The sequence below is a fragment of the Cetorhinus maximus genome, chromosome 12 (genome assembly GCF_964194155.1).
Source record: "Cetorhinus maximus chromosome 12, sCetMax3.hap1.1, whole genome shotgun sequence".
Lineage (NCBI taxonomy): Eukaryota > Metazoa > Chordata > Chondrichthyes > Lamniformes > Cetorhinidae > Cetorhinus > Cetorhinus maximus.
This window is the reverse complement of record NC_135890.1, coordinates 90,080,685-90,105,080: the sequence shown is the minus strand read 5'-3', so window position 1 is coordinate 90,105,080 and position 24,396 is coordinate 90,080,685. Positions and strand designations below refer to the sequence as shown.

At 43.2% G+C, this 24,396-nt stretch overlaps 1 protein-coding gene across 4 annotated transcripts in view; it reads right to left on the bottom strand.

Moving 5' to 3' along the window:
- The window catches only part of LOC144687674 (calcineurin B homologous protein 3-like), a 46,905-nt gene extending 26,093 nt beyond the window's left edge, over nt 1-20,812 (bottom strand). Inside the window, exons 1-6 of one of the 4 annotated variants that reach the window (XM_078554068.1) lie at nt 20,438-20,812; nt 17,943-18,012; nt 17,749-17,829; nt 16,728-16,867; nt 6,892-6,953; nt 4,912-5,010 (exon numbers count right to left, since the gene is read on the bottom strand). In XM_078554068.1, the coding sequence (XP_078410194.1) occupies nt 4,912-5,010; nt 6,892-6,953; nt 16,728-16,867; nt 17,749-17,829; nt 17,943-18,012; nt 20,438-20,498 (513 nt within the window). In that variant the 5' untranslated portion in view covers nt 20,499-20,812. The remainder of the gene's footprint in view (nt 1-4,911; nt 5,011-6,891; nt 6,954-16,727; nt 16,868-17,748; nt 17,830-17,942; nt 18,013-20,437) is intronic. The other 3 variants (XM_078554072.1, XM_078554070.1, XM_078554069.1) reach the window with 3 other exon arrangements.
- Nucleotides 20,813-24,396: the final 3,584 nt, after the last annotated feature.

Sequence of the window (24,396 nt, the reverse complement as noted above, 5' to 3'; positions counted from 1 at the left end):
CCCCCATCAAAGTCGACCCACCTGGCATCACCTTCGACTTCCCCACCGTTACCCTACAGCCCGAACCCTTCTCCTTCAAGAATGTCTAGGTGAATGTGCATGCTCCCTACCTTCATGAAAATCCCACTCCCATCCACCTTGACCTCTCCTACCTCTTCCTTCCCATCCCCTGGGTCCGTGTTTGCCTCTGTATCCCCACCAACCACCCTCGCTGCCCCTTCTACTGGTGCCAATGCACCCCCACTCTCCCACCCTCCTACTCTGCCCCCTCTCACTCTCACCATTCCATCCTAACACGTCCACCCTGAGTTTAATCCCCAGGAGACAGCCATTGATTCCACCTGGACATTCCATCTGCCCCTTACTCCTTCCTCCACCCTTACTCCTTCTTCCACCTTAATGACCTCATCTCCATACTCCCTCCTCCCTCCAGACACCTTCCCGCCTCCAAACTCCCTCCCTTACACCTTCCTCCCCCTTACACCTATTTTCCAACTTGCAGCATTGTCCCCATTACACCCCCCTCTCCCCATATTCCCTCCTCCACCTGGATACCTTCTTTCCCCCTCCCAACGTCATCCCCTGACACCTTCACCCCCCCAACCCCTCCCAACGACACTCCGACACCTTCGTCCACCACCATCACAGTCTCATCCTCCCAGTACATCTTCCTCTCCCACACACACCGAGACCTTCCTCTTCCCCCCCACCATCCCCCACCTTCGCTGATTATCCATACCAGCCCATGGTGAAGTCAGTGAAGTTCAGAAGCCTCAGTGAAGTTCAGAAGCCTCAATGAAGTTGAAGCTGCTGCGTGGAGACCTCCCACCTTCTGAGGGCTGTTTCACAGTGGAGCCATGTGCATGAGGATTCACCCAGCATGCGATGCACGTGTTCCTCCAGGGTCCGGAAGATGTAGGTGCCAGCATCATCATCTCCTCGGATGTCCGCGATCAGAGAAAGGCCCTAAGGGCGAGTCCTGTCTTCTGCACTTCACGCTTGTCCAGACATGTTCTGGGCCGGCGTGTTTTCCTGCCGGTGTAACGGTAAATGAAATGTGGTGGGGGGGGGAATGATTCTGGTTGAGCCTTGCCTTGTATCCCATTAGCAGGATGCAAATTGTGTTCACGCCGGCCTCCAGCTGCATATGCGATCTGCCTGACACCACTGGATGATCCCACTGTGGTTTCACGCCGGCGTAAAACCGATTTCTGCCCCCACCACTCCCCACCCGCATGACCCCCACTGCCAACGGGAGCGGAAAATTCCGGCCATAAGGTATAACTCCCCACTTGCAGGAGATTCAGAAAACTGCACATCTCATTCACTTCTGCTCCAGATTCCTAATACCAGAGCCCTGTTTAATGCACTGTGCTGTATGCGTTTGTTCTGATTTCACAAGGTACAAGAAAAGCAAGAAAAACAGGGTATGAGTAATGTTCATAACTCACACCACAGAGTACTGCACTTACTAGTACAGACTGGATAAACAGCATGTATTCTTCTTTGTCTCCATTTACCAAACAAAAAACAATTCTAGGAATTGTCAGTAGCCCACAACATGACACCAGCTTTTGGTGCTTGCTTCAAGGAAGTTTACCTTGAAAACATCTATAAAATTGAAGTATTATATATACAACAGTTGAGTATTAATGCTTTGACCTGCTTCTCTTCAGTGGTGTCAGCTTTGGTTTAGGTGTAAAAACGACACCACTGAGCCAGAAGCTAATTAACTATTATTCTTGCTCCAAAGACAGATGGAAAAATTAGGCCTTGTACTTTTAGGAGTTTTTAATGGTGTAATAAGTGATAAATACTGCTGAACAGCCTCCCTTCCCCTGAAAAGTTAACTTTATAAATTTGGAGTCTCATTCTAGCAAAAGAAAATTAATGTAGATTTAAAAATAACATTTTAATTATTTTTCTGTTTTCCCATCATTCCCTTAATCCCATGCGTATGCTCCAATCTTTATTTAGCTCCCTGTATAATGATTTATATTTAATTTATATTTCCCTGTTTTTAACCTACTTTGCAGTCTGCATGTCTCAGTGAGGATTCTCAATCTGGTTGGTTTCAAAAACACCACAGATTCACTGTGGAAGGTGCCAAATTCAAACAGATGCCAATGACTAGAAGTAATTGCTAACGAGCCCATTAAATGCCTGTGGCAAGTGTACCCGAAGTGAATAGCAAAAAGCTGTTCTGTCGCTGCACACAGCAAAATCCAAGCCACTACCTGGTCATTTACCTCACTATTTTTGTTGGATCCTATCCTGTACAGATTGGCTTTTGCATTTACCTACATTGCTTTAGCCAACTACCCTGCAGAAGTAATTTATTGATTGTGAAGAACTTTAATGTATTTTCGGGACGTGAAAGGCACTACGTAAATCCAAATCCATTTTTTGCATCAGAAATTTGCCAGAATAGTTCTGATTTCAGTGGCTGTCTGCAGGCTATCCTTCAAACTGGTCTCCAGCTGTTTTGATGCAGTTAGCCTGTGGTATGTGAAGCATACAGAGAAAGGAATGTTGGAAATATCACTTACTGGCACTTAAAGGCCTCCTCCACTTATTTACATCTAATCTGTGCTACATGTTGACACACTGGGAGATTAAGACAGGGAATGGAGTAACTATTTTAATTGAAATTTGTATAATGCAGTTAACAAAGTAATCCAGTCCGCAAAGTTAGGGTATATCTAGCTGAGTTTATGCAGTAAGAAACTATATTGGTAGATTATTGGTGTCAATCCTCAAACATTCTAAAATGCATATTATGGATTAGATGCAAGGTCTACAGTTTGCCCAAGGTCCCCAAAACAATGTACACTGTTATTTCATTGTGAAAAGATTTCACCGTATTCCACTCAGACAGCTCTATTTCTAAAGTCCTTTTTATAAGGGCATACAGTTGCAGAGAACAATTCGTATCAAAATGCATTAACTTACACTTCTATAGGAGCTATCTGTAACATTACATGGTGAATACCGAAAAAGAAGGAAGAAGGGAAGTTAACATGACAGTACTGTCTCTAGGAGATTTTAAAGAGAGAAAGCAAGGTAACAGTGCAGATACTGAGGAAAATAATTTCAGAAGGTTGGGCATGGCTGGATGTAGGAGCAGCGACCAGTGCTTTAGAGGGAGTAGTAAACTGGAAATAGGCTTGTGTCAGAACGTAAAAGATGTGTGCAACTGGAGAGGATTGTGAAGGTATGTAAGAGTTGACATTGATTCGGGTGAAGTAGTCTTTGCAAAGCTGAGGATGTGGCTCATGGTGTTTTGAATTATTTGTAGTTTAAGGACAATAGAAGAAAATTGGAGAAGTCTTGTCTCAATGTGAAAAAGGTATGGATTAAGGTTTCAGTGGCACATACTTAAGTTGCAAATAGTTGTAAGGAGATTTTACTTGATTGATTACATCAATCTCCTCTGAAGACTAAATATTTTAAATTATACAGTGATACCTTACATTGGTAGACTGCTGTGTTATCCCTTTAAAAGATCACAGCCATTGTGTTAAATATATTCCATGTACCAAGTATCACCAGAGTGTTCATGACATGGCCAAGCAGGTTGATAATTAATCTGTTAATTCTTCCAATACACTCATGGTGGGTGGTAAGAGCAGGCAAGATTCCTATGGTCAGCCATTATCAACAACATGCCTTCCCAGAGTGCTAGTATATGGCAGAAATCCCTCAAGGAAAAGGCATGAAGAGGTCTACATCCTACACTGGATGAACACAGCTGAAGAGGAGAATTATCATCAGCTGTTATGTTAAAATGAATGCCAAGGTTATATAAAATATCAGCCAGACCAATCCTATGTCTCTGCAACATCTCTTTGTGCTACAAATTATTTACCATCAGCCACACATTTCAATTTTGTAAAATTAGTGTAAGGGGAGGCTACAGGATCCCAAATGTACTCCCAAGTCTTCACTATTGTTAATCCCTTTGTGCCATCTCTCAGCACACACTAAGCACTCCCCCACACCAAGAGAGGTAAATGCAGAGGAGGAGTCTCTATCGTAAGTGCAAGATAGACCCAAAATATCCTGTAAAAGAAAATACCTGAAAAATAATGGCTGGTATTTTCTATTTCTATGTTGGCCAGCCTCCAAATAAGACCTATTCATTTTAAAGGAGGGGAACTTGCAGGCCAATGAATGCGGAAGTGAAAAATTACAGTCAGTCAGTCTCCCCATAAAAAAAAACAAACAAAAACATCAAACATAAAAAGCTTTTAACACCGTAGGCCGTAAAAGAAAATAAATGTAATCTTTACTAGTGGGAAATTTTGCCTTCAAAAGGGCAGATCTCCAACTATTTGAAGTCATGCAATTCCGAGTGTAGGAATCCCTGTTGTTAAAATTGCCTACAGACCTTCTGTATTAAAACATTCAACACCTCTTTAACATAATAATAGGCTGGTGTATATCAATCTAAAAATTCCTTCTGTAGACACCCCAGTACAAAAAGCCATTATCAGCTATTATTAAGCATGTAATGCTATCAGTTATATGGGTTCATAAATCTTTTAAGATTATGTTCAAAGATTTTTTGCATTTTAAGCACTAAATTCAAGTCATCTCTCAGCAATGTAGAATAGTTCAGTGTATACACACACATACATATATTCTTCGCTCAGAGATCCTAAATACCCTCCATAAATAGAATACATGTCTGGAGTGTATAGTTTGATAATCCTGTTTAGTCTTGACTGCTATCCATCATAACAGCCTCACAGATATGTCACAAAGAAATCATAGTTGATTCCTGCTGCCTCTATGTGTGATCAACAAGTTATTACAAATTATAATTGTGAAGAGAGTGGTTTGGATGGAAAAGGAATCAAATATTAAAATAACATAATTGGATGAATGTGAACCTAAAATGTCACAAACCGTTTGTCCTATGCAGATGGTTTCAGCCTCCAACATTGCAGCATCTGCAATTGATGAGGAAGTCTTTTCTGATGTCTTGGATAACAGATCATCTATAATCTGCATAAAAAGTAGGCAATACAGATTTAAGTTTGTATTACAAACAATAATAACCTAATGATGAGTTTGAGGCAGTACGCTGATTGAAGTTTTCCAAATCATGAGAATCAACTTAATGGTTTCAAAGTTACCTTTGAACCCAAAGACTGAATTGCAGAGTTTAATTCACTCATTCTTATTGCATTTGTTTTTACAGTAATAAGTATTTTAAAAGATTATTTTCATTTACCATTAGACGGTTGCATACCGAATGGACAGTGTCAAGATAAAATACACAGTTATGTTGGGTTTTCATGTACTCAGGACAACCCAAAGTGCTTCAGAGCCAGTCAAATACTTTTGAAGTATAGTTACTGTTGCAATATAGGGAAATGCAACAGCTAATTTGCGATTTCTAATGCAAAGGTGAGAGTGCAACCACTAAGCCAGAAGCAATGTCACAGTAAAATATGTTTTTAAAAAATTTCTTCTTGGGACGTGAGCAACGCCGCGGGATCAACATTTATTGCCCATCCCTAATTGCCCTTGAGGGTGAAGGTGAACTGCATTCTTGAACCACTGCAGTCCATCTGGTGTAGGTACACCCGCAGTGCCGTTAAGGAAGGAGTTCAGGGATTTTGACCCAGTGACAGTGAAGGAATGGCTATATAGTTCCAAGTCAGGGTTGTGCGTGTAATAGTTTTACAGCCAATTGTGGTATAGGGGCTGAAGGTCCACAACAACGAGTACAAAGGTGAGTGGTATTCCAAAACTGATTTTGTAATAGTTTGTCATGTTTTGTGATTTAGATGTGGGGTTATTTGTTTTCTACTTCCAAGACTTTGGAATTTTCTAACTCCACCATTGGCTTACTAACATTTCTCACTGTTGCCTCGCTGCCATCCAGCTTGTCTTTCCGGTTGGCACCTTTCTCTTCCGGCCATGACTCTTGTTGTTGTCCTCCTTTCTGTCCATCATCACTTTACCTTTTTCTCATCATGGTTATTCTTCCTTCCAGCTTTTAACTCTGGTTATTGCCCCACTTCTTCCCATCATCTCCTCATTAATGATGCTCTTTCTCCTACTCTATTCAATGTTTGTTGCCTTTCTTCCTTTTATGCAGACTCCTAGCTTGTCGTCCTCATTAGCACCCTATTTCCTTCTGTTTTGCTTCTCTTATTCCCATCATTGGAGCTCACCCACTGGGTCCATAGTTGTTATAATTTTCCCCTTCCAGTCTAATTCCCTTAGTATCCTCATCTCTCCCTTCTGGCTTCTCCCTCTTGTTTTGCCTCTGTCTCTTCTACCCTGTCCATTTGGCTGTCTCTGTTTTCCCTGCTGTCCTTCTTGCTGCTGATTCTATTTCCACTGGCCTGTTTTCCTTGCTGTTGCCCCCAGTTCTCTTAGTCTCACCTTTTTGTTACTGCTATCCCTTCTGATTGGTCCTGCCTGTTCTCTCTCTGGATGTTGTCCCATCTTACTGAACGTTATATTTAGTTATTTACTGCAGCATGCTGCATTCAGTTATTTACCACACTCGCTGATGAAGAGCCCTTTCTATAAGATTGTAAATTCCTATGACTGAGCTCAGTTCTTCTCCACCTTTAATTACTCCAAGAGAGAGCAATAATTTGACATAAAATAATTAGTATTTTGTGCCCATATGTAACATCACTATGGTGTGTTGTATAAATAAGATACAAGACAGGTCTTTGCAGTTTACAAATAATAACCTACTAATGATTTTGGTTGGCTTAATTGACTTGCCTTTTGGGCTTAGTAGTTAGGTGTCATCCCTTCAGGCATCCTGTATTACATATATTGGTAGAAATTATATGGCATTAAATGCCATAACATTCGCCTTTAAATACTTTGAATTTAAATTGTGAATTTAAAAGATACCTCTCTTAATTCATCCAAGGTGATTTTCCCATCTCCATTAGTGTCATACATGCGAAATAAAACTAGAAGAAAAATAAGATAGTTTACATTAGTGCAGAAGAGCTTTACATTACACTGCACTGAGTACCCCAACAAATGTGCACAGAAAATTTGTGAATTACATAGCAGTATTAATTTACACACATCAGTTCAGCAATTAATGATATTAAATTGGAAATACTTTCAAAGTGCTCATGGTCTGATATAATTGAACAGCTGATAAACAGAATATTTAAAGCATAATTTTTTTTGTTTCTGAAAATAACAGCTACAATGTTCAATGCAGTGAAATCAAAGTCATTGTTTTGTAATGAACTTTTGTACACATATTAACAGCTGAGAGTGTTAAAGGGACTGGACCACCTTATGGTAAGGGAGAAATACAGAGATTTCACAAAACGGGTAAATGGAGCAGATGGTGGAATGTTCAATAACTTAAACCTGGTTGTACTCTTTGTGCAATCTTTTGTCCTCTCTGGTATAAAGTAGTACCCTACTTCAATTACCCCTTAGTGGGTTTATGCACAAAAAGCTGGTGCAATGCCAAATACCTGAGGTTTGTTTATTTCCATTGTTGGTATTGAGGATAGAAAGGCCATGTAGTGGCAAGACTTTTAATATAGCAGAAAATAGATAAAATATCATAAAAATATCATAAGTCACAGATAATGAAATTTTGGTCACTCATCAATACCAGTCCAAGATGTCAGTTACCTCTTATAGTATAATATTTTTCCATTGTCTAAGCTGCAGTATTTCTTCTTTAATAGTATGCAATCCAACATACCCGAGCACCAATTTTGTGCAGTAGTACCTGAAGGGGAAGGGAAGAGTCAGGACATGGGTCTTAAAGCATCAACAGCTAGGATTCTAGCCAGCACATTTGTGTCTTGGAGTTGTGACACAGACTAACAGAAGGCAGTGATGGGCACAAACAAACTTCTAATGAGAACTTGGAAATTTCTTCACACAATGTTGCAGCCTTTTCACAACAGTATGTCGAAAATGTCCTTGTGATCTAGAGTCTGAATGTAATACATGTCTACTTTCTGACCCAAAGTATTAGGGATGCTGTAAGAGGTAACTGACATCTTGGACTGGTATTAATGAGTGACCAAAATCTCATTAGCTGTGACTTATGATATTTTAATGATATTTTATCTATTTCTTGCTACATTAAAGGTCTTGCTACTACATGGCCGTTCTATCCTCAATACCAACAATGGAAATAAACAAAGCTCAGGTATTCAACAGTAAAAGCCAATGCAGAAAGAGCTTAAACAGATTGCCTGGGGATTTGCACCTAGTTGTGGATAAATAGAATAACTTTCAGGTCATATTAAAGAAGACCTGCATTATGTAATATCTTTCACAACCTCAGGATATCCCAAAGTGTTTTACAGCCAATACGCACTTTTTTAATGTAGTTATTGTTGTAATGTAGGAAATGTATTAATGCCCACGTGGGGTGAGTACATACCAAACATTAGTAGATGTAGATTAAGGACATTTGATTCAAACTGCATAAAACTGTACAAAGTGAAATAAGAAAATAGTTCATTTGTATTTATATAGCACCTTTCACAACTTCAGAATACCCCAAAGCGCTTTTAAAGTGTGACCATCACTGTAATGTGGAGGAACACAGCAGCTAATTTGCACTCAACAATATCCCACAAATAGCGATCAGATAAATGCTTTAGTGGTGTTGGCTGCAGTATAAATGTTGACCACTAGATGTCATGTACATAGCTATTGAAAGGACAATGAATAAGATCCTGCACTAGAGACTGCTAGCTAAAATTAGAGGCATCTGAAATTGAAAATAGCTTTGAGGCATGTATACAAAACTAGTTGGGAGGTTGTCTTTCAGACATTGAAAGTTGGGCTGAGAGAAACATGCTCAGCTTGGTGATTCAAGGATTATTGGTGTATTGATTTTTATGATATTTTACATATTTTATGCTCTATTAAAAGTCTTGCTACTATGTGAACTTTCTTTTCTCAATCTGCCAGTGTCACAATATTTGAGTGACACTTTCAAGTCAACATTTAATATGTGAAAACTGTTGTAAAAGTTTTTGTCTGTCACATGATAGTTTCTGACCTGTCAGTCGAAGTCACCCAGATTCATCCACCATTTTGTTTTTACTTGCTCCATTTAACAAGTGTCCACAGCCTGATTTTTGGGTTTTCACCTGGAAAATCAGACACTTAAGATCCCCTTGCTCACTTGTGACTTTCCATCTACCCACCACTTGAAATCACCTAATTCACAACCTTAGACTGTGATATTCTTATCTGTTGTTTGTTTTGGTATTCCTGCGACTGACATTGAGTCTAGCCCTCAGGCCTGTGTGACCCCATCCTGGCTGCCAGATTGACATTGTAGTCGCCTACCAAATATTTCCCATTTCACGGTCTCCTTAGCTCAAGAGCTGACTACTATACCATCACCTTGGGTCTTGACCCCTCATCCCCACATCATGGCACATGACCTCCACCTCACAACTCCTTGTTCCCTGAATTCCCCTTTAACCCACACCCTATTTACATGTATATCTCCTTCTCCTGGGATTTATTTTTTCAGCAACTGTTCTTCGTGGTGGCTAAACCTCTATTTAATTGTTAGAAAGCAAGAATTGTTATAAGCATGTAAACTATACTATGCACGTATATAATGTTAGCTGTTTAATAGACTATGAGGCATCCTTTAGCTTAAATACTACAGGTATTTACTTTCAATTAAGTGCACGTAGGTGGCAACAAAACCTGAGATAGATGGCCCATTGGTTTAAGTGATTATACAACACAAATAGAGTATAAACTCTTACAGTATCTTAGCAAATGAATAATAAAAACAGTCAGCATTTATATTGGTACTTCATGCTGTGAGGGAAATTACAGGAAATAATGAAGAGAACAAAAAGTTATAAAAAGGCTTGACGAGAATGAATCAGTGTCAGGAGAAGCCAGCTGCAATTTAAAGCAACAAAGTGTGAGTTAGTACACTATAGGGGTAAAAGTGGCAGATAAGATTATAATTTAAATGATGAAGTGCTAGAATCGAGGTTAGATGAATAAAGGGAGTAAAAGTCCAGTATATAAATCACTTAAAGCTAGAGAAGTGGTGGGGAAAAAAACTGGCCCCTTATCTTTAGCTTTGGACATGGGTTCCTGGCTATATAAAACGGCAGCTGTTGCTCTGTGTATTTTAGCTTTGGTACTTCAACTATGTAAACATTTTTATAATGTAGCCCCACTTTGCTTGCTGTACTACGATATTTTGCAATGAAAAATTGTGACACTATCGTCCATTTCTGGAAGGTGACAGAGAGGTTGAGGCTCAGAGACAGAGAGATTGGTGACCAGAGACAGAGGCTGGGGAACAGAAAGGGTTATCGCCAGTAATTCACTTGTAGTAATTATACCCTGAATGGACGTAAACATGGTGCTGTGGAGAAGCAGAGGGAATTGGAAATACAGATTTGTAGGACAGTAAAGGCAGCACGCCAGTTGAACATCCAGTTCTAAAACAAACTGATGGAATATTAGTACAAAAACAAAATACTATGGATCTGGAAATATGAAATAAAAACAGAAAATGTTGGAATTACTCAGCAGGTAAGATGACAATCAACCTGAAATGTTAACTCTGTTTCTCCACAACTGCCTGACCTGTTGGATAATGGAATTCTGGGTTTTATCTCAAGAAGGATAGAACGTAAAAGTCATCATATATTGTTGAGCCAATTTAAAACCTTAAGACCTCATTTAGAATAACGTGTGCAGTATTGGTTTCCTATGCAAAGGATATTGAGACTTTAGAGAGGGTATAATGCAGATTCAGCAGGATACTGTCTTGTACAAGAAAATATAAATATGAAGAAAAACAAGAAAGATTACAGGGCAATATGATAGAAGTGTTTAAAATTATGCAAGGATAGGTCAAGGTAAATAGAAGCTGGCTGTTTCCAGTAGTTGAGGGGGCCATAGACACTAGGTTAAATATTAGACAATTAGAACAAAAGGTACACAGGGCGGAATCGCCCGTGCCCGCTGACGTCGGGCGTGTTTGGTGGCGTGAGCAGACAATATGGTGAGAAGGCCAAAAGTGGTGAAAGCAGTTTGCAATCCTCCGCTCAGTCTGTCGATGGCGGGCCACGTTTCCCACCATCGGACTTTGGGAACCTCATTGTAATACATCTGCATATCATTATAAGGCCAGCATGCCGGAATCATCTGCGCCCCCCCCCCACCCACTGGATTGTCCACCACGTCAGTGTGATTGCACACCGACGTATTTCACAACAGCATATATAAGGCGTGCACTTGGCGGGCTGCACTTTGAGGGGAACTCGGAGGTGAGTGCACAGTAATGTTGAAGGTCACTCGCAAGAGATGCCTGTTGGACTTCAAGGTTGAGGTGCTTTGGGGGTGGGGGGGCAAAAGCTGCCCTGCATTGAGGCGACTTTGTGGGGGGGTGCAAAGGCTGCCCTGCAGTTGAGGTAACTTTGTGGGGGGGAAGAAGGGGGGTGGGGGGCAAAGGCTGCCCTGCAGTTGAAGGTAGCGCATAAGCACGTGCTGGGTGCAGGGGGTATGGGTGAGGGAAGCGGCCACACATTAGAGAAACATTCTATAAAATTCCTCTGCAGCTGAGACAGTTCAGGCGCAGCCACTTTGATATGATTGGAGTCTGGCCTCTAGCTCACCTGCCTACTGAAACAACGCAGAGACATCGAAGTGCCACCAAGTTCATGAGAGCTTTTCACCCCTCGGGCACAGATTGCAAAGTAATGAGAGTTTTAGTGGACTAAAGAACAGTTAGACGACTGAGCATGTTGTACAATCTTCTTGTGAAAGCTGGTCGTGGAGCAGTCACTGCTGGAGGCGCTCACAGACGCTTGCAATGTCATCATCCCAGTTTGGACTAGTCTTCCCCATAGTTCAAGCTAACAGTGCAGCCTTGTAGTACAGGTTAGGAGAATGCCCGTGCCTGAGCTGAGAGCACAGCAAATAGTCCAGTGGGCAAAGCTGCTGCCAATCGGTCAGGTGGAGTGCAGCAGAGGTGGCTGGGGTTTCAGGCAGCCATGCAGCGCACCAATCTCTGGCCATCAAGGTGGTGGCCAGCACTCTCCAGGATGCGTTAAGGGGCCTTCAGACTTAACCAAGGCAAGTTCTTAGTACACCCATGCTAACCCATGCGTCTCTCTCTTTCATCCTGTGGGAGGAGTACATCAGGATCATGGAGCCTGGTGAGCTAGCTGCATGCTTCGTGGCATACAGAGAGCGAAGACAATGGAGAAGAGAGTGACGGAGGCACATGGCTACGCAGAGGGAGGAATAGCAATCTCTGAAAGAAGGGGCGGCTGGGGCTCCTGTACAAGCTGCCAAAGAGCCAGAGTGAGCCGTCGCTGGTCAGTGCCTAGCTAGACCCAGGGTCTATAGACACTGCCTTTCATTCCTGCAGATGACTGAGAACCAGTGTCGCCAAAGACTTGTACATGTCTAGGGAAGTGGTCGGTCACATCTGCCAGTTACTGCAGGATTTGGCGCCACGTGGACTTGGAGGGCATCCACTGCCAGTGGCTGTGAAAGTGACCGTGATGCTCAATTTCTATGCCAGTGGCTCCTTTCAGGGCTCCACAGATGACCTCTGTGGGATATCACAAGCCTCCACCACCACATGAGGTCCACGGATGCCATCTTCACGAGGGCACACAACTTTCTGCATTATGCCTGGGACCAGGAGAGCCAGGATGCAAAAGCTATTTGCCCAGATCTCTCTTTTCCCAACGGGTGCAATCGACTGCACTCACGTGTCACTGAGATCTCCATCGCAATGCGTGGTCAACTATGTCAACGGCAAGGGATTCCATTCGCTGAATGTGCAGCTGGTGTGCGACCAGCACAAACACATCCTGCAGGTCTACACATGGTTTCCAGGGAGTGTCCATGACTCCTACATCCTCAGTTGGTCACAGATCCCTGACGTCTTCCAAGGTCCACAGAAGCTGCAGGGTTGGCTCCTCGGGGACAAGGGCTACCCGCAGAGGCCATGGCTGATGACACCCATGCAGCGGCCTCAGGCTGCAACAGAGCGACACTATAATGAGGCTCATGCTGCAACTCGCACCTTGGTGGATCAGACCATCGGGAGACTGAAAATAAGGTTCCAGTGCCTGGACTGGTCTGATGGTGTCCTGCAATGTAGTCCACAGAGGGTGTCACATATCATCGTTGCCTGCTGTGCCCTTTACTACCTGGTGCTACAACGGAGAGAGGAGCTGGCTGAGGAGGAGATGGAGAAGCTGGAGGTCTCCTCTGCTGGAGGATGTCGATAGTGATGAGAATGAGGAGGTCCTCGAAGGTGAAGATGACAGTGATGAGGCCCTCGCATTGGCCAGACGAGGCAGGCGCTCAGGAGGCCCTCATAGCTGCTAGATTTGTGGAGGATGGTGACAACATGCAGTGAGGAGACACCATAAGATCCTCACATTGCATCTATGAACATTTGACTCCAGTCTGGCTTATGACAGTGCCATACCCTCTGTGATAAGGCTCCTGTCATGGAGATGCAGTGGGGGCCCTAATAGTCACTCGACTGAAGGAAGATGATGATGACATGCAGTGACGACACTCCATAGATCTTCACACAGCCTCTGAGAATGTCTGACTCCTGTCTGGCCGAGGACAGCTCACTTGCGCTCTGTGATCAGGGTCATATCATGGAGACAAGCAATGAAACTTTAAAAGCACCTGATCCTTTGCCCACTTTCAGCACCTGACCCCTTCAGGAGCACAGCGCCTGGTCACAGATGCTGAAGAGATGGGGGCCAGTCCCACCTTAAAGTTGCTGAGAGCACACAGAGAGAATGATGGAACTCTTTGACACCTGCCCACAACATTCTGGCAGCAATGACAAGCACCGTCTAGGTGCAGGCATCTGTAACGTGTCCAGGGAGTGTGAGGCCGGACCATCGAGCTGCCCCATGCCCCTTTCGCATACACACTGTTGGAGGCCAACTATGGCGACAGCGATGGAGTTCAGCCTGCATAGCAGTGCAGGAGCAATGTTCTGGACCAAGGTCTCCATGGCGACCACCATCCTACCAGTGTTGACCTTGGTGCATTGGCATGCCGACGCTATCACCTCAGCCTGAAGGTAGACGGACTCCCCCATCGTGCCTTGCAATCTGAGGAGTGCAGCGGACATCCCTTCCTGTTGTTCCCGAGCTTGCCTTTGCAGCTCCAGCAACTGTGACATGACCGAGTCCAGAGGCTCGTCATCTGACTTGGACTCAGCAACGTTCTGGCCTCCAGCAGTCCTCCAAGTGCCAGACATCTGGGAAGTCCCTGCCGCTGCCTGCTATGGATCAGAAAGTGCGATGTGCTCACCAGATTGTGATCCCGGGGCTACTCTAAAGCTAGGTCTCACCAAGGCATGTGTCTCTGTGCTGGTGGAGAGTGTGGGTGAGTGCTGTGACAGGACTTCAAGGAGGGTATCTTCAGATTCCTCTTCAGAGGTTTCTTCAGGGCTTGATTAGAGGCCCTGGGTCATGGACTCTGTCGGCTGTCACCAGATCTGCCTGCGGAAGCAAGGGGAGATAATGAATGCATGGCAGTGGCCTGTGAAAGAGGACACATCACTCACAACATGGCTGTCTGATGGATGTTGCACTGATGGACCCTCACTTGGTAGAGCAGCGCTGACCTCACTGTCCAGCACAGCACCGGTCCAGATCCTCGCCGGTCAGCTCGATGGCTCTGTTTTCAAAGTCTGTGAGGACTTGATTGCAGGCATTCCTCCACTAGTCTGTGACCTCTCCCTCTTGTTATGTGCTAGCTTGTCCTGCATGGATAGAGATGGAGGGAGTGTAAGTAGGATGCCTGCCAGACCAGATGAGAAGTATGCTTGGCTTGTGTGGGTGGTGACTGGTCCCATGGGCGGGATGAAGACAATGAAGGTGTGTTTGAGAGAGTGAATGGTGATGTCCCTTGAACTAATAGTGAGTGAGGGCCCTGTGGATGTGTGATGGGTTTGTGAGTGTGTGAGTTGAGAGTGATGAGAAGAGTGACTTACCCTGGTAGAACAGAGGAGTTCATTCATCCTCTTGCGACACTGAGTGGCTGTCTTCTTTTGAAGGGCATTGGCGCTGATCACCACTGCCACCGCCTCTCAAGCCGGATTAGTGGTGTTGCTGCTCATCCTGCAGCCAGAGCGGGGGTAGAGGACATCACAGAGCATCTCCACTGTATCCAAAAGGCGCTCGAGGGATGTGTCATTGGACCTGGAGGCTGCAGTCTTTTCACCTTTCAGGGCCATGTGTTTGCAGCTGTCATGGGCTGGAAGCACTGAGAGACGTGTGTGTGGCTGCACTTTAAATATGGCGCCTGGTATGATGAAGCAGCGAGAAGATGGTGTGGCGGGCTATTAGAGCCCTCCCGCCATGGAAACGGTGTGTTTCCTGGGAATGCATAATTAATGTGATGGGTTTGGAATGATATGGCGTGAAAATCTGCCATTGTGGCCGGCGGGTAAAATGTTGTTTTTCCTGCCCACTACCTCACTTAGTGAAAATCTGGGACGATTCCAGCTAAAGAGTTGCAAAGCTGTGGAGTTTACGTCAACATTTAGTGATTGAGGCAGAAGTTAGGCAAACATTCAAGATTAAATAAAAGTTAAAAAATAAATATTGACAGGAGCTATTGTGCAGGATAGGGCACCAGCCTGCCTCGGGTTGATTTCTAAACTGGGTGTGACTCCTGTGACATGAGGATATTAGAGAAGCTGAAGAGGAGGGAGGAGCTCAAGCTGTTTTCAAACATTTTTAAAAAATGTTTCATATGTTTCCTGTTGTGTGTTCCTGCTTTTTCTGATTTGATATTGCAACAGCTGTGACACAACTGGTTTGCATGATATGCTATGTAACAATTAAAAATCAGCACCATGAAGAATAGGATTACATTGAGGCTCTCGCTCTGTTTCTGAAAACACATCTTTTATATGATGCATGTTCTCTTTATTATGTCCCATTGCAGCTAAGTGAATAATATTTGCTGCCTTCCTAAGTTGCACAAGAAATAGAAAAGCATAGACGATATCGCACTCCAATTGAAGTAGTAAGCTTGTGAAATCCTCATGTTTATCATGAGTTATTATGTAACTCATTTTGGTTTTGTCACTATCAAAATTGGATATCTCCCAACATCTCTGTAATGAATGTAATTACCATACAGGTTTGGCTTCTTGAGTAAGAATTTGATAAGTGTTTGAAGTGGGACATTGTCCAAGTTCTTCAAATCACGAAAGAAATCCATTGTATCAAATGAAGATAACTAGCAAACATGATAATAAGTTAAGGAAAGCTAAATTTAAGTTAACAAGTGAGGTGAGAGTGTCTGCCTAGATAGGTCAGCAATAAGTGGGGGCTAAGGAGAGATTGACAAAGATGTCATGTTGTGTCTACGACATCTTTGTCAATCTCTCCACAGCCCCCACCTATCCCTGACCTTCTATCTAGCTTCACCTGTTAAACCCCCCTTAAACAATATAAATTCCATCACATTTCTACTTCTCTTTAGCTCTGAAGAAGAGTCATATGAACTCGAAACGTTAACTCTGTTTCTCTCTCCACAGATGCTGTCAGGCCTGCTGAGTTTTTTCAGCATTTTCTGTTTTTATTTGTTTCTAGTTCCTATATATGTATATATATAGATATATATATATATTTACTACAGTACTTAATTCGTGATTTTCTAGTGCATAAATAAGATGATTATTACTAGTGCCTTACATCGCAGTTTTTCAGTTTTGTAGTATTCCAGATCCTCTTTTGAGTGGCTGTTATCCATATGTTGGAAAAACGATAAAGTGATCAGGAAGTTTTCAAAAGTGATTTCATCAACAGTTCCAATCGATTGTAGCCCCAGGTTTCTAGGATAATACACATAGAAATTAGGATGAAAATTTTATATCAGAAGACTTGAAGTACTTGTAATATCTTGGTTTTATTCTACTGGATTTGGGTGGTTTTTGTTCTAGGAAATCACATTTTAAGCACCCATTATTCACAAATCAGGTCTAGCACAGGTTACAAACCCCCTTTTCCTTAACCTGTCAACATACTTCAATCCCAACCTAGAAAAATACTTCCTGCTTATGCTGTGTTATTTCCAATTTGCACACCAGGCGTCTTTGCGGTCTAAGGTTTCTAGTTTGAGGGCAGTTTCTGTATTCTGTACCCACATTTCCATAGAAGCAGCTAGAATTGCTCAAAGCCACCTACAAGAGTGAGGAGGCTTCCACTCCAGTAGTCTGAGTTGGATTTGTAGTCAAATTTCACAGATGTAATCAGAGTGGGTTCACCCACCAACAGCCAGATTTTCTTTATTATAAAATGAGATGTGATTTTTCCAAATTTTTTAAAAATTCATTCATGGGATGTGGGCATCGCTGGCTAGGCCAGCATTTATTGTCCATCCCAAATTGCCCTTGTTCAGGGGGCATTTAAGAGTCAACCAAATTGCTGTGGGTCTGGAGTCACATGTAGGCCAGACCAGGTAAGGGCAGCAGATTTCCTTCCCTGGAGAACATTAGTGAATCAGATGGGTTTTTATGACAATGATTTCATGGTCATCATTAGGCTTTTTAATTCCTGATTTTTTTTTTGGATTCAAATTCCACCATCTGCCATGGTGGGATTCAAACTTGGGTCCCCAGAACATTACTCCTGGGTTTATTGGTCTAGTGACAATACCACTATGCCACCACCTCCCCCAAATGGATTAATTTGAAACGTTGAACTGAAGTCTTACCTCTTATCAAAGAATGCATTGACAATTCTTGACTTAATTGGATTACACTCCAGATCTGGTATGTTATCAAAGCAGTCTTTGCTGTAAAATAAAGTGGATGAGTATTTTATGTAGTCAAGCAGGTACTCAAACATGGGGGAAACATTGCTCTAAATGTTGTTATGAAATCATAATATCCAGGACAATAACAATACCACATTGTATCCTTCCCATCAGTTAGGTGCAAGAATCTTCTGTGGAGGATTTCAATTTGCTCTGAAGTAACTGGGAGGAAAGAAATCCCAAGTGTTAGATATTATATCCAAAGAGGGGACATCCTAAGCTGTCCATATTATTTCATACACTGCATGAGATTTTCTGTATCAGTGCTCATTGTGCATTCTGGGAGGACAGATCAGTTAACAGTACACCCACAGAGTCCATTAAAGGTAATCTTTTATTTTAAATAGATTAACACCTCTGATATAACTGTTAAAATAACTGAGTGAGCAAGTTAAATTGAATGTGTTAAACTTCATACAATGACATTCCACTGGCCTTAGTTTAGGCAAAATCAAATGAAAGCTTGGGTGTGTCTTCTATTCCTGCATTTCTTACACAATATAATTCATAGGCTAACTAATATAACCTGCTATCAGACTGAACCTAACAATTTTAGGAAAACCCTCATATTTCACTCTGAACTCTAAAGGTAGGTTCTAAAGGTAACAAATTATACATTCCCCTTGCATGTTAATGACAGGGAGGATTTAAAAAACATCTTTTTGAAGAGATGGTTGTTTGTGAGGAGGGCGCTTTGGATTTAAATGAAAGGTGAAATTAAACAACTCTCGAGCAGCTTTGATGTGCCATCAGTTGGGATAGATAATGAAATCGAAATGACGCCAACTATACTACACTATGGAGAATTTTTAGACAATGTAAATTACATTTTATTATTCCCTTAAAAAGTGACAAAGCAGAAATAAGTCAGAAAAAGTAAAACCTCTGTTACACAGTTCCTTATTTAGTGAACGTGGGAGGAGGAACTGTAGTGGCTTTGTCATTTTGGTTAGCATCTAGTGTTGGGAAAGAGGAAAAAATCCTTTTAATCAGTTTCGAGTTTCACTGACAGGCACAGCACATTTTGGATGTAGAAGCTGCTCGTGTTGATGCTGCCGTTCACTACAATTGTGTACGCTCTGCTCGACTTGTTTCAGGTTAGCTAAGGTTGTCCCGAAGGCTTACATTGTCATAACTGATTAGGCCAGGGGGCCATTCGGCCCATTGAGTCCGTGCTCAGTCGCCGTGGAGCAATCCAATCAGTCCCATCCCCCCGTTCTTATCCCCCTCGTCCAGCAAGTTCATTGCCCTCAAGTGCCCATCCAGTTTGCTTTTGAATTCATTGATCTCCAGGCTTACGATCCGCTTGTTGAAATACAGGAAGCAGAAAAGTAGTAGGTGGATTACTGATAGTAATACTACCAGGAGTTAATCGAATGCACCATATACAGGTGTATTGTACAATACGTTTGATAAATATGATAGGGCAAAGTTGAATGGATGCGGCAAAGGACCAGGATCTTCTATGGCTGGCTGCTATTATCCAGTCGAGTGACTGACTGATCCATACACTTCAGCGGGGTTTCAGGTTTGACCCCTGGTTTGTGCTCAGCCCCGGCTGGTGTCACCCAGGCAGCAACTCGCCTCAGCATCCCTCTCAGTTCAGGAACAGAAAACCAGGCAGATTTCCCGATCGCCACGGTAACAGGGGGAGTGAACATGTGAGGACCTATTGTGAGCAATTTTGGGCCCCGTATCTCAGGAAGGATGTTCTGGCCCTGGAGAGGGTCCAGAGGAGGTTCACGAGAACGATCCCAGGAATGAAAGGCTTAACATATGAGGAACATTTGAGGACTTTGGGTCTATACTCGATGGAGTTTAGAAGGATGAGGGGGAATCTGATCTGATTGAAACTTACAGAATACTGAAAGGCCTGGATAGAGTGGACGTGGGGAAGATGTTTCCATTAGTAGGAGAGACTAGGACCCGAGGGCACAGCCTCAGAGTAAAGGGAAGACCTTTTAGAACAGAGATGAGGAGAAACTTCTTTAGCTAGAGAGTGGTGAATCTATGGAATTCATTGCCACAGAAGGCTGTGGAGGCCAGGTCATTGAGTGTATTTAAGACCGAGATAGATAGGTTCTTGATTGGTAAGGGGATCAAAGGTTACGGGGAGAAGGCGGGAGAATGGGGTTGAGAAACTTGTCAGCCATGATTGAATGGCGGAGCAGACACGATGGGCCGAATGGCCTCATTTCTGCTTCTATGTCGGTTAGCCGGTCGCCAGACAGTCGCGTGTCAATAACGGCCAATTGGCTGGCGGACCAGAGATTCGTTCACCTTGGAAACCACTGTCCAGAAAGGAGCCCAGAAACAGTGGGGGCAAGGGGAAGAAATATTGTCAAAATATATATTTCAGAACAACAGATGTATTATCAGCTCTTGAGATTAGGCAGTGCGATTAAAGGGAAGTGAAAAGGAACCGGTTACTAAATGTTTACCATCCTTTCCGCGTGAGGAAATACGTTTGGAACCAACCTTCTTGTTGCGCGACCTTCACGAGCCCTCCTGGTTTGTTCGGCTTGTTCACTTTTAATTCACATTTAACCGAGTAACAAATCAGTTGTAAACAAGCGCGTGTACTCACAGCCAGTTGTGTTCGCAAGATTGCGAATTTCCCAGGCGGGCAGGGAGGGTGAAGATCCCATCGCTGCTTCCCTGCCTTCAGCAAATCCACAGCTTTAAAACTCGCAAAAGTTCTTGGAAGGAAGCTGACCGATACTGGGAAACCTGGCTTCGCGATTTTTTATTTATGCGGTTGAAGCCTCTGATCTTGGTCGGTGGCAACGATGTTCTGGTGTTTGGCGATAGTCATGTAGAACGCAGTTGCTGTCACTGGGGATGAGTAAGTGCCGTATTCGACACTTTCCTATGGCTCGTGTGAAGGATTCCTCTGGGTCCTACCGCTCATCGTCAGTTAGAGGCAATGTCAGTTAGAGGCAATATCTTACCTCTTCCTGCCCTGTTTTGATTAAATTTAAATATCGTGTTATCGCAGAGGTTTCAAATTAAATCCACAGGGAAAGATACACTGAATATAAAACTGCAAATTCGGCATCCTATTTGAACCTGAGTTGAGCTTCTGAACACGTTGTCCTGTCCATCACCAAGACCACTTACGTCCACCTCTATAATATCGCCCATCTCCACCCTGCCTCAGCCCAGCTGATGGTGAAACCCTTGTCCATGTTTTTGATAGCTCCAGACTTGACTATTGCAATACATTGCTGGCTGGCCTCCACCCTTCACAATCTTGAGCTCATTCAAAACTGCTGCTGGTAACTTAACTTGCACCAAGTCACTCATCACCCTCCTAGTTCCAATCACCCATCACCCCCAAGTCCCAGTTACTCATCACCCCAAGCCCCAGTCACCCATCACCCCCAAGTCCCAATCACCCATCATCCCCAAGTCCCAGTCACCCATCACCCCCAAGTCCCAGTCACCTATCACCCCCAAGTCCCAGTCACCCACCACCCACAAGTCCCAGTCACCCATCACCCCCAAGTCCCAATCACTCATCACCCCCAAGCCCCAGTCACCCATCACCCCCAAGTCCCAGTCACTCATCACCAAGTCCCAATCACCCATCACCCCCAAGTCCCAGTCACCCATCACCCCCAAGTCCCGGTCACTCATCACCCCCAAGCCCCAGTCACCCATCACCCCCAAGTCCCAGTCACTCATCACCTCCAAGTCCCAGTCACCCATCACCCCCAAGTCCCAGTCACCCATCACCCCCAAGTCACAATCACCCATCACCCCCAAGTCCCAGTCACCCATCACCCCCAAGTCCCAGTCACCCATCACCCCCAAGTCCCAGTCACCCACCACACACAAGTCCCAGTCACCCATCACCCCCAAGTCCCAGTCACCCATCACCCCAAGCCCCAGTCACCCATCACACCCAAGTCCCAGTCACTCATCACCTCCAAGTCCCAGTCACCCATCACTGACCTATATTGCCTCTCAGTCTGGCAATGTCTTGAATTTAAAATTCTCATCCTTGATTTCAAATTCCTCTGTGGCCTATCCCTTTAATATCTTTACAACCTACTCTAGCACCACGAAACTCTGTGCTCCTCCAATTTTGATCTCTGTTGTATCCCCAATTTCCTTTGCCCCAACATTGGCAGCCTTTCCTTCAGTTACCTAGACCATAAGGTCTGGAATTTGCTTCCTAAACCAAACCAGAACTCTATCAGTCTCTCCCCCGCTTTAAGATGCTCCTGAAAACTTATCTCTCTGCCCTAATATCTTCATTTGTGGCTCAGTGTCAAATTTATCTGATAACACACCAATCTAGGGCCTTGGGATGTTTTATTGCATTAAAGACACTATATTAATTCCAGCTGTTGTTGCTGCTGAATATGATATTAATAAATTTAAACCTTCTGCTGGCAAGTGGCAAGTTTTACTATTACCATGAACACTTACAACTTTCTTGTAGTTAAATTATATACTTTCCTCTTCATGAGTTTATATTGTCAGTTGATCAATTCCTCTGATTTATATCTACCCAGTAATGTATCTGAAGTTAATTGGTTTCTGTATTAAGGGAGTTTGTGTAGAATGGTGGAAATGTTTTGAAATAAATTGATTGTTATAGTGTACGTGCAGCCTGAATGCGGAATCAGAGTCTGATCCTGATGATGGGAGACTCCCTGTGAATGGAGTCTCGCTCCGCTTTGTGTCAGAGTGAGTTTGAGCCTTAACTCTTGGCATATACTACACTAGTGTGAGGGCAAAAGTAAAGGTGTTTCTGACTGATGCTAATCTTGCAGGGTATTGGACCCATGGAAAGAAAGTGTTTCTTGAGCAAAACTGGAGGCGGCAATGATGCAACAATCCATGATATCATTGAGAGGGGAACATGGGTTTGTTCCCCTCTCCACCTCTATTTATTCAAATCCCCAAGTGGAGGAAGGAAATATTAGAGAAACCTTTGTTCCCAGGTTGATCGCACTTATATCTCATTATCTCACTATGACTTGCTGAGAAAGGTCTGGGAGTAGGCTGCCTTACTGCCTTCTCAGAAACAGTTGGTCTCACTAAGAAAGGACATACTTGTCCTAGAGGGAATCACTAGATGGATTCCTGGGATTAGGGGATTGTTCAGTGAAGAGAAATTGAGTAGACTAGGCCTGTATTCCCTGGAGTTTAGAAGAATGAGACATGGACTGTGCTTGACAGGGCAGATGCTGAGAAAACGTTTCCCCAGACTGGAGAATCTAGAACACAGGGTCACAGTCTTGGAATAAGGAGGCTGCCATTTAGGACTAAGATGATGAGTCCCAGAGGACTCTTGTTGCTCAGCTCTTGAATATACAAAGGACAGCAGTAAATAGATTTTTGGTTATTAAGGGAAATGGCAATAGTGTGGGAAGGTGGAATTGTGGGAGATCAGCCATGATCTTGTTGAGTAGTGAGGCAGGCTCAGAGAGCCACTGGCCTACTCCAGCTCGTATTTTTTATGTTCTTACATTCTTATGTATTGTTATGATCCTGAGGGAGACCATAAACTTTCAAAAAGAAATTCAAACTCCCAGCCATTAATTGAAAAAACTACACCAAAAGGATTCCCATATTAAATAAAAACTTTTATTGTAAAAGCAAAGCATGTACCACTAATTTAACATTATATTTCATAAACCCTTATTTTTTAAAGCCAAAAATCTTAACAGACCATTTCCTGTTCTGTTTTTGATTCTACCCAAGAGTTCCCCTATACTTTCCCTAATCTTGAGGGTTCTTTCACTTCTTCTGGGACCAAACCAAGGTGTGCTACAACTCTCAGGAATTTACTTTGATTCTCCTCAGTTTCCCAGTCTGGCACTTAGACTTCTAGAGCTCTCTCTCTCTCTCTCTCTCTCTTTGCAAGGATTCCACTGCCGATCTCTTCTGCTAGCTTTGCCAGATTTACAACTTTTAATCCGCATGAATTTGGACTTTTCATTCCAAGTATGGGCCTCACTTGCAATTTCTGCTTAGTGACTCCAACTCAGGAACACCCCTGGTTCCCAGTGGCCTCAAAGCTCCTTGTTCTGGTTGCTGACTGATACCCCACTGTCGTCTCACAGTCTTCAAAGCTGACTAACTGTTTCTGTGAGAAAAAGACACAGATAAACCCAAAACAAAAGACTGCCTCCCTATGGAGGCAACATGGTAATATGGCATACCTGGGATGCCCCAGATAGAGATTTCAACTAATTAACTGCAATTTCCAAATTTGTCCCCTGATCTGAAAAGTATATGGATACTTTAGGATCTTCTATTGTTTAGTGTTTACTTCCAAACCTTTATTTGATCTGGGACCCACAGGAATAATTTAAACTCCTGATAGAGACAACTATAACATCTTGTCTTTACCAAGACTCAGAAAGGGGTCACCCATTGTTTACTGTTTTCACATCTCAGTCCCATTAAGGGAATATGGACTATCCTTTGAATGTTTTTTTTATATTTGTTCATGGGATGTGGGCATTGTTGGCTAGGCCAGCATCTATTGCCCACCCTTGTTCATTGCTGTGGGTCTGGAGTCACATG